The sequence below is a fragment of the Lynx rufus genome, unplaced genomic scaffold (assembly GCF_022079265.1).
Source record: "Lynx rufus isolate CCGP_SWC_20201006 ecotype Redwood Valley unplaced genomic scaffold, mLynRuf1.p SCAF_4, whole genome shotgun sequence".
Taxonomy (NCBI): Eukaryota; Metazoa; Chordata; class Mammalia; order Carnivora; family Felidae; genus Lynx; species Lynx rufus.
The window spans coordinates 25,150,399-25,164,142 of record NW_025814856.1 but is presented as its reverse complement, the minus strand read 5'-3'; the positions used below and the strand labels follow the sequence as shown (position 1 = coordinate 25,164,142).

The 13,744-nt window shown below is 37.6% G+C and overlaps 1 protein-coding gene across 3 annotated transcripts in view; it reads left to right on the top strand.

Moving 5' to 3' along the window:
- The window catches only part of DENND6A (DENN domain containing 6A), a 65,851-nt gene that overhangs the window by 40,719 nt on the left and 11,388 nt on the right, over positions 1–13,744 (top strand). For all 3 annotated transcript variants that reach the window (XM_047095334.1, XM_047095335.1, XM_047095333.1), the window contains 3 exons: positions 2,800–2,922; positions 3,449–3,544; positions 5,658–5,752. In XM_047095334.1, coding sequence (XP_046951290.1) covers positions 2,800–2,922; positions 3,449–3,544; positions 5,658–5,752 — 314 coding nt within the window. The remainder of the gene's footprint in view (positions 1–2,799; positions 2,923–3,448; positions 3,545–5,657; positions 5,753–13,744) is intronic.

Sequence of the window (13,744 nt, the reverse complement as noted above, 5' to 3'; positions counted from 1 at the left end):
CCTTGCTTTCTAGTATAAAATGTGCCAAGCTTATCTTTTTTTTTTAATTAAAAAAAGATATATAATTCACATACCATAGTATTCGCTCTTTTAAAATATACAATTCACTGGTTTTTACTGTATTTCACAAAGTTGTGCAATCATTACTGCTATCTAGTTCTAGAACATTTTCATCACTTCAAAAAGTAACCCTGTACCCAGTGGCAGTTATTCCCCATTCTCTCTCCTCTACCAGCCTCTGGGAACCACTAATCTACTTTCTATCTCCATCCATCGATTTGCCTCTTTGGGGCATATCATATAAATAGAATCCTAAAATACGTGGCTTTTTGTGTCTGCTTACACTTAGCAAATCATTTCCATGGTTTATCCGTGCAGTAGCCTGAATCATTATTTGATTCACTTTATGATGTTCTGTTGTGTGGATACCACATTTTATTTATCCATTAATTCACTGAAGGATATTTGGATGGTTTCTACTTTTTGACTGTTACATATAATGCTACTACAAACATTTGTACATAAGCTTTTGCGTGGACCTATGTTTTCTTGGGTGCCAAGATTTTCTTGTATTTTTTCTTCCTTAGCCCTGGAATCACCCATTTCTTCAAAAAGCCTTGACTTTTTTTTAGTGGAGAATAGGATTCAGAAGCCAAAATCTGGGTACTGGTTGAGCTCATTGCTATTGGAATATCACTGATTTTAGGCCCTCTCAGTGGACAGAGCTAGGGAGTATACATATATATATATACACATACATACATATATATTTGTAAAGGGATGCATATGTACCTACTCATATATAATACGTATACATTTTTGCATATGTATTTCTATATCTGTATTTATTGAAAACCCTAAAGTCACACCAGTACCCCCAATTCCAATCCTACAAGACAAGGTTCACTCTAGTTTTCTTTCTATATTGGTATTTCTTTTCCCTTTCTGAGGAACTACCTCCTATTATTCTTAATTTATTTACTTATTTGATCAGTCCTTGTTAGTAACAAGTATCTCATCGCTGCTTAAACCCTCTCCTCCGTGCAGATGACTTTCTTACCCAACTTGGGCTCTGACACTCCACACCCACCTGCCCTTCATAGATACCCTTCCTCAACCTTCTCAGGCTGTGCTCCATGCCAGATTCCCCCCATGTGGTTATGCTCCTACCCCAGTTAGGCTTCTGTATTGCACATTTAGGCCCCCTATCCATATGCTTGCTTGTGCTCTGGCTCCCGATGTTAGGCCAGCCCCCAGAGGAAAGCCCTCCTTACCCTACAGTGCTCCTATACCTCATCCCAGACCACCTCTCCATGCACACACACTATTCCCCCTGCTCTTACATTCCACCGTGGACAACTTCAACACACTCTGGCTCTGACACTTCATACCAGGCTGCCCCTCCAGGCCCCTCACACTTCTTGGCCTGTCATCTCAAACCAGATCACCTTCACACATGTACACCTTCCTCACCACGTTTGGGTTCCAGCAGCCCCACAGCAAGTTACCTTCTCCATGTGAACGTCTCCCTTATCTCACATAAGCCCTCACACCCTGCTCTGAGCCATCATGTCTTCCTTTCTCTCCTGGCAGAGATGCCTACCATGCACCATGTTCTGTTTTAGGATTGAATTGTTTAGGAAAGGAAGAGGAAGAAGAGCTCGTTTGTCTTATCCTTGAACTGTTTATTATTTTGCTTTGGGTGTTTTTGCACTTCCTTCACATTTGTATTCTTGCCTTTGAATAGTTAAAACTAAATTTCCCTAATTTCCATTCCACAAATCTGTTTTATATTTTTGCATGTAAGCTTTTTTCTTTTTCTTTCTTTCCTTCTTGTTTAATTTTTCTTGTTTTCTTCAAAATATTTACACGAGAAATTCAGATGCAAGAAAGCAATATTAATGAAATAGGTCTACCATATGGTACAATTTAATAATTACTTTATATGCTTTTATTATTTGTCAGTCATTCTGTGTCAATATGTTGCATTTCATTTTCTAAAAATTGGAATCAGTCAAATTGATATGGTTTTTAATGTGGACAAAAGAGACTTACTTTCTGCCTTTCTTTGTTTCTTGTGTGTATATATGTTTTTAACTGGGTAGATTGATTATGATTTTTATAAATAGATAAGTATTTTTTCCTCCAATCTAGTAGGAAAAGTTGTTACCCTAATGGAAGAAATTACTAAATAAGTAAAAGTTACCAAATGTCTGAGGCTAAGTAGTGTGCCAGAGCTCTGTTCTGATAGGCTTCCATCTAGTTCCAGGGCTACTATAAAAATCTGCAGCATTTCTGTAAGGGAAGGATCTGCCCAGGAAATCCTTCTGTTGTTTGGCCTTCGAACTCCCCCTTGTGATTTGTTTCCATCATTTTTTAACATTGAATGCCTTGGCTCTTAAATTAATTACATCCAATAAATATCCTTTGGAAAATTGATTTTTCTTGTTTCCTTCAAAATTTTACAACAGAAATTCAAATGTAAGAAAGCAATAATGATGAAATAAATCTACCATATGGTATAATTTAATAATTATTTTATGTGCTTTTATTATTTGTCAGCCATTCTGTGTCAATATATCACGTTTCATTTTCTAAAACTTGGAATGAGTCAAATTGATATGTTTTTTAATGTGGACTAAAGAGACTTATGCATCACCGTATTCTAAATGAATTTGTATGTCACAACAAGGTACAAATAGCTGGAAGAATTTATATCAGTATGAAGTTTTTAGAATGATTAAGAACTTAAAAAACAGGGTTGGAAAATAATACTTCTACCATATAAACACCTTTTAGGTGTTTCTGCCCAGTTTTCCTTCATAGTCAGATGCTTTGGGAGCTGGTCCTGTTGGGGGAGCCCCTCGTGGTCATGGCACCGTCACCATCAGAGTCATCAGAGACTGTATTGGCACTTGTGAAGTGAGTATATTTGGTTCCTGATGGTGATAGTTGCAGCATTTTTCCATCTGTGTTATGTTTGCACACTCATTGCACTGATCCAGACAACACCTCTCTTATAAGAAGGGTGCTCATTATAGCCCCATTTCATGGATGAGATAAGTAATTCATGCTCCAGGAAGGCTGGAACCATGGGGGGTTTTTTTGCTTTGATTGATAGAACAAGAAACATTCATTCACTTATGCAAAGTTGGTACCTGACAACTTTGCATGAATGGTCAGTGTCTAGTAAAAGACATGTAACTAGGGAATGGTAATGCCAGAATTTCAACCCATCTTCTGCCCCAAGTCCCGTGTTCTTTCAATACTCCATTTCATATTATTATGTATTTCCATTTGTCTTTCTGATTTCCTGAAATAAGTTTGCTGTTTACTGAAATAAGTAATCCCATGTGGGTATACTGTGTGTTATTGATGTTTTATAGTTATTGAGTAGGGCCTTTAATTTCTGTGTCCTTTGTTTAAAATGTTCTTCTTTCCTCCACAGCTGTATTTCTCCATTAAAGTACTTCAGTGACTTCCGACCTTACTTCACTATTCATGATAGCGAATTCAAAGAATATACTACTCGTACTCAAGCCCCGTGAGTAAACAAAATAATTTTTATTGACCAAGTATTTCCTATATAACCAAATTATGTAAAATTAAATTTTGAACTTATTGGCATCTTGATTTGGTAAAGGAAGGTTTGATGAACTGCTTGTAATACTTCTACCTGTCAAGTGTCAAACTTGTTTTCTTTTCAATGATTTTATTTATTAGTGGAGGATGTATTGTCATCAATAGCCATCTGATTATACTTTGAGTTCTGTTTTCTTGCCTTCTGTTATCTCTTGTTGCTCTATAACTTCCTTTTCCTTCTTCTTCGTTGAATTGGCATGGAAACATCAAAATTCTTCCCAATATATTAAAGGGAAAAAATTATCTTACCCTTTCCCCCTTAGCTCCTGCTCTATTGCTTACCTTCTTTTCATAGTGAAATTTCTAGAATAACAACAACAACAAGAAATCTCCACGTACTGTCTCTACTTCTTGGCTTTCTGGTTGCTTCTCAGTCCATTGCAGGTTGATTTCTTTTTTATTTTTCAAGTTTATGTATTTACTTTGAGAGAGAGTGTACATGCTTGTGTGAGTGGGAGAGGGACAGAGAGAGAGGGAGAGAGAAAGAATCCCAAGCAGGCTCTGTGCTGTCAGTGTGGAGCCAAATGTGGGGCTCGATCTCACAACTGTGAGATTATGACTTGAGCCAATACCAGGAGTCAGACACTTAACTGACTGAGCCACCCAGGCACCCACAGGTTGATTTCTCCACTTCCACTGAAGTCAGAGTCATCAAGACCCTCTCACTGCCCAACCCTGTGCGCATATTATTGTCCTATTTTCCCTGCCTTCCCTTTCTTAATAACATTTAAGCTGTTGAACTTGAAAGCATTTTAATCTTTGACACCACTCTCACCTGTCTGCCTGGTGGTGCATCTCAGTCCCCTGTGCAGATGTCTCTGTCTCTGTCAGCACCTTAAGTGTTGGTGTTCTCCGCACTGTGTTCTGGGATCTGATTTCACACTGATGATTCTTTCTGAGCTATCTTATCTCTACCCACAGACTCTGTTAACACCTGTATACCAATGACTGAAATTTATCTGCCTAGCCCAGATCTTTGCAAGGTGCAGACCTATATGTCCAGGGTTTTGTTGTTGTTTTTTATCACTTTACCACCTAGGTATATTAATGGCAACTGAAACTAAACATGTACAAACTGAATTCTTTCTGTCTTCTTGTTTTCTTCCCTAAACCCATGCTCCTTCCTATTTTCATGAATGGTAAAATTGTCATAAATTTCTCCTTCTTTATATGCCCCACATCAAATTTTACCAAATCTGTCAATTTAACACCATAAAATATCTCTCATAATAACATTTGTTATCTTCTTCCAAAAGTCTATTCTCAGCCTAACTGTCTCCAGTCTTTGTCATGTCTGCTGTTGCTTTTCCTAAATCTCTTACCTTCTTTGTAGGACACCTTCCAGATTTCCTAGAGTGATCTTCCTACATTTTCATTCATGTGGCATCCTTCCGCTTGGTTCTCTATTAGCTTTTGTTTGCCTACAAGATTTCTAAACTTCTTAGCATATTAACTTGGTACTTAATAATCTGGCCAGCATCCAGCCATCTACCTTCATTTCCAACTCACTCATCATTCTTGCTTTGTGCTGTAGAAATACTGAGCTATTTGTAGTTCTTCAGGCACTCCACCATCTCATTTCATTGCTTTGCACATATTAGTTATTCTCCTGCATCACCTTTACCTCCCTTATCCATTTGGGAAAGAACTTCTGTGCATCTTTCATATCTTTGTGCAAATGTCATCTCTTTAGTGAAGCTGTCTTTTAATCCTCTTGATAGATACAGTTTCTCCTTTGTAATTATTGTATGTTTGATACCCCCATCACCATTTTCTAATCTGTGGCATTGTGATGGGGTATGCATACGTTTCTTCCTGTATGCTTTTAGGAAGACCATGTCTTTCCATCTTTACTTGTCTAGGGCTAAACATGGTGCCTGGCATCTAGTTGTTATGTAATGCATGGAGTGAAGGAAAAGATAATCTGTTGTTCAATCTAAAGAAATTATAAACTATTCTTCACTGATGGCGCATTTGTCTTTTTCTCACTTTGTTTCTGTTTTGTTTTTATGTAGGCCCTCAGTCATATTAGGAGTAACCAACCCTTTTTTTGCAAAAACACTCCAGCATTGGCCACACATTATTCGAATAGGAGACCTTAAACCTGCAGGTAAAGTATAAACTCAGTGTTCTGTTTTTACTATGTAATGTGGCTAAGCAGGATAATTTCTTCCCCTTTGTTTATAAGCTCTTGATTACTTTTTAATTATGTTTATGGTAACCTTTTTGGAGGCAGACTGCATAAAGGCCTTAAGAGAAGAGCGTAGTAACTTCCCACTAAAATTATGTAACCCATCATGTTCTCCTATTAACAAATGTACTTCTAGTGTTATAAACGTGGAATGAATTATAACAAAATGAAACCTTAAAAATTTGAGCTACTTTTTGTATACATGTAAACCCAATTCAACGGGGATTTCCAATACTGTTTGAATAAAACCTTGTAGAAGCTTGAATTATTCAACTTGGCACAAAATTCTCTGCTAGGTTTCAAAACCAGTATTATACAATTTCTGTGGCACTGGTACTAATTAAGGAAGTGGTCAAAGGTGCCTTCCTTGAGGAAAAGATATATACTATTTTGCTAATGGTAACAATTTAGTAACTGTATTTATTTTATTATTATTATTTTTTAAAGGAACAGTGTTAATTTATTGGAAGGGTGTAAGCTGGACCTACATTGCCAATGTTGAGTTGATAGTAGAGAGCTGGGTCTCTCTTTTTTTTTTTTTTTTAAAGGTTTATTTATTTTTTTAACTTTCTATAATTTATTTATTTATTATAATTTACATCCAAGTTAGTTAGCACATGGTGCAACAATGATTTCAGGAGTAGATTCCTTAATGCCCCTTGCCCATTTAGCCCATCCTCCTCCCACAACCCCTCCAGTAACCCTCTGTTCTCTATATTTAAGAGTCTCTTATGTTTTGTCCCTCTCCCTGTTTTTAATTATTTTTGCTTCCCTTCCCTTATGTTCATCTGTTTTGTCTCTTAAAGTCCTCAGATGAGTGAAGTCATATGATGTCTTTCTCTGACTAATTTCACTTGGCATAATACCGTCTAGTTCCCTCCATGTAGCTGTGAATGGCAAGATTTCATTCTTTTTGATTGCCAAGTAATACTCCATTGTGTATATATACCACATCTTCTTTATCCATTCTTCCATCGATGGACATGTGGGCTCTTTCCATACTTTGGCTATTGTTGACTGCACTGCTATAAACATTGGAGTACATGTGCCCCTTCGAAACAGTATACCTGTATCCCTTGGATAAATACCTAGTAGTGCAGTTGCTGGGTCATAGGGTAGTTCTATTTTTAATTTTTTGAGGGAACTCCATACTGTTTTCCAGAGTGGCCGCACCAGTTTGCATTCTTACCAGCAGTGCCAAAGAGATCCTCTTTCTTCACATCCTCACCAACATCTGTTGTTGCCTGAGTTGTTAATGTTAGCCATTCTGACAGGTGTGAGGTGGTATCTCATTGTGGTTTTGATTTGTATTTCCCTGATGATGAGTGATGCTGAGCATTTTTTCATGTGTCGGTTGGCCATCTGAATGTCTTCCTTGGAGAAGTGTCTATTCATGTCTTTTGCCCATTTCTTCACTGGATTATTTGTTATTTGCATGTTGAGTTTGGTAAGTTCTTTATAGATTTTGGGTACTAACCCTTTATCTGATATGTCGTTTGCAAATATCTTCTCCCATTCCATTGGTTGCCTCTTAGTTTTGCTGATTGTTTCCTTCGCTGTGCAGAAGCTTTTTATTTTGATGAGGTCCCAGTAGTTCATTTTTGCTTTTGTTTCCCTTGCCTCTGGAGATGTGTTGAGTAAGAAGTTGCTGCGGACGAGGTCAAAGAGGTTTTTGCCTGCTTTCTCCTTGAGGATTTTGATGGCTTCCTGTCTTACATTGAGGTCTTTCATCCACTTTGAGCTTATTTTTGTGTATGGTGTAAGAAAGTGGTCCAGGTTCACTTTTTTCTGCATGTCACTGTCCTGTTTTCCCAGCACCATTTGCTGAAGAGACTGTCTTTATTCCATTGGATATTCTTCCTGGTTTGTCAAAGATTAGTTGGCCATACCTTTGTGGGTCCATTTCTGGGTTCTCTGTTCTGTTCCATTGATCTGAGTGTCTGTTTTTGTGCCAGTACCTTACTGTCTTGATGATTAAATCTTTGTAATATATCCTGAAGTCCAGGATTGTGATCCTCCAGCTTTGGTTTTCTTTTTCAAGATTGCTTTGGCTGTTCGAGGTCTTTTCTGGTTCCATACAAATTTTAGGATTGTTTGTTCTAGCTCTGTGAAGAATGCTGGTGTTATCTTAATAGGTATTACATTGAATATGTAGATTGCTTCAGGTAGTATTGACACTTTAACATTTGTTCTTCCTATCCAGGAGTATGGAATATTTTTCCATTTTTTTTGTGTCCTCTTCAATTTCTTTCATAAGCTTTCTATAAGCTTTCATAAGCTTTCATAAGTTTTCAGTGTATAGATTTTTCACCTCTTTGGTTAGATTTATTCCTAGATATTTTATGGTTTTGGATGCAATTGTAAAGGGGATCAATTCCTTGATTTCTCTTTCTGTCGCTTCATTATTGGTGTATAGGAATGCAACTGATTTCTGTGCATTGATTTTATATCCTGTGACTTTGCTGAATTCATGGATCAGTTCTAGCATTTTTTGGTGGAATCTTTTGGGTTTTCCATATAGAGTATCATATCATCTGCAAAGAGTGAAAGTTTGACCTCCTCCTGGCTGATTTGGGTGCCTTTTATTTCTTTGTGTTGTCTAATTGCTGAAGCTAAGACTTCCAATAATATGTTGAATAACAGTGGCAAGAGTGGATATCCCCTGTCTTGTTCCCGACCTTAGGGAGAAAGCCTGAAAATATTTTTAAATAATGTTATGATGTGTTACTTTTAAAGACTTCTTTTGGTATACACAGGTGTGTGTTTTTTTTTTAATTTTTTAAGTTTATGTATTTATTTTGAGAGAGAGAGAGCAAGAGAAAGCAGAGAGGGCCAGAGAGAGAAAGGAGAAAGAGAGAATCTCAAGCAGGCTCTGCACTGTCAGCATGGAGCCCGACGCAGGGCTCTGATCCCACTAACTGTGAGATCATGACCTGAGCAGAGATCAAGAGTTGGCCTCTTAACCCACTAAGCCACCAGGTGCCCCTACACAGGTATATTTGAACTATTGTTTAATAATATTATTTTATGAACTGTGCCTTTGGGGATATACCTAAATCTAAATAGATATGTTAGACTCAAGCAATAACAGTTCAAATCATACTATTTACAAATATTAGTCTTATACTGAAATCCTTAGAAGCCTTAAGAAATAGAGGAAAGAGTAAATAGCTTTACCTTGGCAGTCAGATCTTAGTGTTCTTAGGCAGAACAGACTATTTAAGCCTCAAATTCTTTGTTTGCTGAGAGATTAAACAGTTCCTGACTCATGGCACTCTGTAAATGTCATAGTCACCTGTCATTTCACTGGTGTCCTCTCTGATTTAATGATAATTTAGAACACAGCAGTCACCAGAGTCTTAACTTTGAGAAGATACAGAGTTTTTTAAAATCTTAATTTAATATTGATATTTATTTTCATGGTTTTGTCCTATTAATCTAGACTATTTGATTAACTGTAATATTGTTGACTACTGTTTATTGTCTTTTTCCAATGAAAAAGTCTCTTTGTTGGGGCTTTAAGTAGAGGAACTTTTGCATAAAATCATTGGTAAAGTAGCGTGAATTGATAATGCCTGTTTAACTTTTTAAGACACTGCCAAACTGTTTTCCAAAGTGGCCCACCATTTTACATTAAGAAAATTTTTTTTAAGTTTATTTATTTGTTTTTAAGTTCCAGTTAATGTTCAGTGTACTATTAGTTTTGGGTGTACAATATCGTGATTCAACACCAACACCTGGTGCTCATCACAAGTATACTCTTTAATCCCCACCACCTATTTCACTCATTCCCCAACCCACCTCCCCTCGCATACCATCGGTATGTTCTCTATAGTTAAGAGTCTGTTTGTTGGTTTGCCTCTCTCTCTTTTTTCCCTGTGGTCATTTGTTTTGTTTCTTAAAGTCCACATATGAATGAAATCATATGGTATTTGTCTTTCTCTGACTGACTTATTTCGCTTAGCACAGTACTCTCTACCCACAGCTTGGGCCTTGAACCCACAACCCCAAGATCAAGAGCCACAGACTCTTCTAAGCCAGCCAGGTGCCCCTCATTTTACATTCTCACCAACAGTGTATGAGGGTTCCTATTTCTTCATATCCCCCCCAGGAGTTGATACTGCCATTTTTTAATATAACCATTTAGTGGGTTTGAAATGGTGGTTTTCATTTGCTTTGCCCTCGTGAATAATTGATGTTGAGCATCTTTTTATTTTTTTTAATTTTTTTTAAGTTTATTTATTTTGAGAAAGAGACAGCACAAGTGGGGTAGGGAGAGAGAGAGAGGGAGAGTAAATTCCAAGCAGGCTCCACATCACTAGCACAGGGCCCCACATGAGGTTCAATCTCATGAACTATGAGATCACGACCTGGCCCAAGATCAAGAGTCAGATGCTTAACTGACTAAGCCACCCAGTCGTGCTGAGCATCTTTTCATCTACTTATTAGTCGTTCACATATCTTCTTGGATGAAATGTTGATTTAAAAAAAAATTTTTTTTAACCTTTATTTTTTTTTGAGACAGAGGGAGACAGAGCATGAACGGGGGAGGGTCAGAGAGAGAGGGAGACACAGAATCCGAAACAGGCTCCAGGCTCTGAGCCGTCAGCACAGAGCCCGACACGGGGCTTGAACTCACGAACCACGAGATCATGACCTGAGCCGAAGTCGGACGCTTAACCGACTGAGCCACCCAGGCGCCCCTGAAATGTTGATTTAAATCTTTTGCCAATTTTTCATTAGGTTACTTGGCTTATTTAGTTGTAGAGATCTTTATGTAATTTGGACACAAGTCTGTTTTTAGACATATGATTTACAGATATTTTATCACAGTATTTGGCTTCTTTTTTTTTGTTTTCTTAATGGTATCTTTGAAGTGTGAAAGTGTTTTTCCCCACAAGTTTTATTGAGATATAATTGACAAACAGCACTGTGTAAGTTTAGGGTATACAACATAATGACTTGACTTAACATATATTGTCAAATGATTACCACAATAAATTTAGTTAATATCTATCACTTCATACAGATGCCAGAAAAAAAAGGAAAACAATGTTGTTTTTTTGTAATGAGAACTCTTGGGATTTACCCTCTTAACAATTTTCAAATATACTATACAACAGTGTTAATGAGAGTCATCATGTTATGCACTGAATCCCCAATACTTAATTTATCTTATAAGTAGAAGTTTCTACCTTTTGACCACTTTCATCCATTTCTCCTACTCCTAACCTCTGATAACCACAAACATGTTAATTTTGGTGAAGTCTAGCCTATCAGTTTTTTTCTTTTATGGATTGACCTTTTGATGTTGTGTCTAAGAACTCATTGCCCAACCCAAGGTCACAAAGATTTCCTATGTTTTTTTCTAAAAGTTTTATTATGTTACCACCTACATTTAAGTCTATGAACCACTTTAGTTATTCTTTGTGTATGATATGGGTTAAGAGTCCAAAATAATCTTTTGTGCATGTTGACAACTCATTTGCTCTAGCACTATTTATTAAAGACTGTCTTTTTTCTATTGAATTGCCTTGGTACCTTTGTGGAAAATCAACACTAATACAGTGTCTTGATTACTGTAGGTTTTTTTTTTTTTATGTTGATTTATTTTGAGAGCAAGCATATGCAAGTGTGCACAAGTCAGGCAGAGAGAGAAGGAGAGAGAAGGAAAGAGAGAATCCCAAGCAGGCTCTGTGCTGTCAGAGGCCCAATGCAGGGCTCTATCCCACGAACCATGAGGTCATGACCTGAGCTGAAATCAAGAGTTGGATGCTTAACCAACTGAGCACCCAGTTGCCCCTACTGTAGTTTTATAGCAGGTTTTGATATCAGGAAGTATAAGTCTTTTTTTGTTTGTTTAAAGTTTATTTATTTATTTATTTTGAGAGAGAGAGTTGGATGCTTAACCAGCGTAACCACCCAGGTGCCCCTCTTTTGTTCTTCTTATCCAAAGTTGTTTTGGCTATTCTTTGGTCTTTTGCATTTCTATATAATTTTAGGATCACTTTGTCAGTTTCTGCGGACAGCTAGCTGGGATTTTGATAGGGATTATGTTAATTCGCAGTTAGTTTGGGGTTTTTTGTGTGTCTTCCAATCCAGGACTTGGGACATCTCTCCATTGTTCAGGTCTTCTTTAATTTTTCTCACAGCAAGGTTTTGTAGTTTTCAACATACAGGTCTAATTATGATGTTAGATGTAGTTTTTCATAGATGTCATTCATTAGATTGACAAGTGCCTTTCAATTCCTAGTTTGTTGAGAATGGTTATCATGAATTGGTGTTAAATTTTGTTAAATGCTTTTCCTGTATCTATGGAGATTGTCATGTGGTTTTTGTTCGTTATTAATATGGCATATTAATTGCATTTTCGATGTTAAACCAACCTTAACATTCCTTGGGCAAAACCCATTTGGTTATGGTATATAGTCCTTTTTTCTGTTGATAGATTTGATTTGTTTACATTTTTGTTGAGGATTTTTACATCTATAGTCATGAGGGATAGCAGTCTGTAGTTTTCTTTTCTTGTGATATCTTGCCAGCTAATATTCTTGCTACTCTGAGAATCCTCTTCAGGCAAGTGAAGTCACTATTTTTTTTAATTAAAAAAATTTTTTTAATGTTTGTTTTTGAGACAGAGAGAGCGAGTAAGGGAGGGGCAGAGAGAAAGGGAGGGAGACGAAGATCCAAAGCAGGCTCTGTGCTGAGAGCAGAGAGCCTGATGCAAGGCTCAGACTCACAAACCGTGAGATCATGACATGAGCCGAAGTCAGATGCTTTAACCGACTGAGTCACCCTGGCACCCCTCAAGTTAACCATTTAAAAGCGAGACCTAGGACCAGGGTGCCTGGGTGGCTCAGTTGGTTAAGCATCCCACGTCAGCTCAGGTCACGATCTCGCAGATTGTGAGTTCAAGCCCCACATTGGGCTCTGTGCCCTCAGCCAAGAGCCTGGAACCAGCTTCTGATTCTGTCTCCCTCTCTCTCTGCGCCACCCCCCCCTTCTCTCTCTCTCAAAACTAAATAAACATTAAAAAAAATTGGGCACCTGGGTGGCTCAGTTGGTTAAGTATCCGACTTTGGATCAGTTCATGATCTCACAGTTCGTGAGTTCAAGCCCCACATCGGGCTCTATGCTGACAGCTCAGAGCCTGGAGCCTGCTTCAGATTCTGTGTCTCCCTCTCTTCTCTGCCCCTCCCCTGCTCATGCTCTGTTTCTGTCAAAAATAAGTAAACATTTAAAAAATTTTAAAAACATATCAACTTCTAAAAAAACTAAAATAAATAAAAATAAAAGTAAGACCTAGGACCAAGGTAGGGGAGGGGACAATTCTTGAATTTATTTTTCAAAGTGGGGATGAGGGCAGGTATGGAATATTAGACTTCATTTTAAGCAGCCTACTTTAGAGAAGAGCTGATGTATTCTTTCTCATTATTTCTATCATGAGCTTATTTGGACCACTTCATCAGGTATCATTTTTTCTGTAGAAAGTGATGGCAGTGTGTGGAAACATTATGCTTTATAGATCCTTAGTGGTCAGTGAGGAGTGAATGCTAGAGGTTGTCAGTGTCCTCAGTTTGGTCCTTGTTCAATTAGTAGAGAAAATATGTTGTGGACAAAGACACCAGAGGTAGTTCAATGATTTGGGTCAAGACTTTAATGTCTGACTGTTTCTGGGACTCACAGGTCTTATATGAGCACAAGTCTTTTCTGTTGTTTTATTTTTATTTTTATTTTTTTAATGTTTATTTATTTGAGCCCCGACACGGGGCTCAAACCCACAGACCACAAGATCATGACCTGAACCAAGGTCAAACGCTTAACTGAGCCACCCAGGCGCCCCAGTATAGGAGCACAAGTCTTAACAGAAGTGCAAAATTTCATTACGTTTAGAGTGTTTATGATACTTTC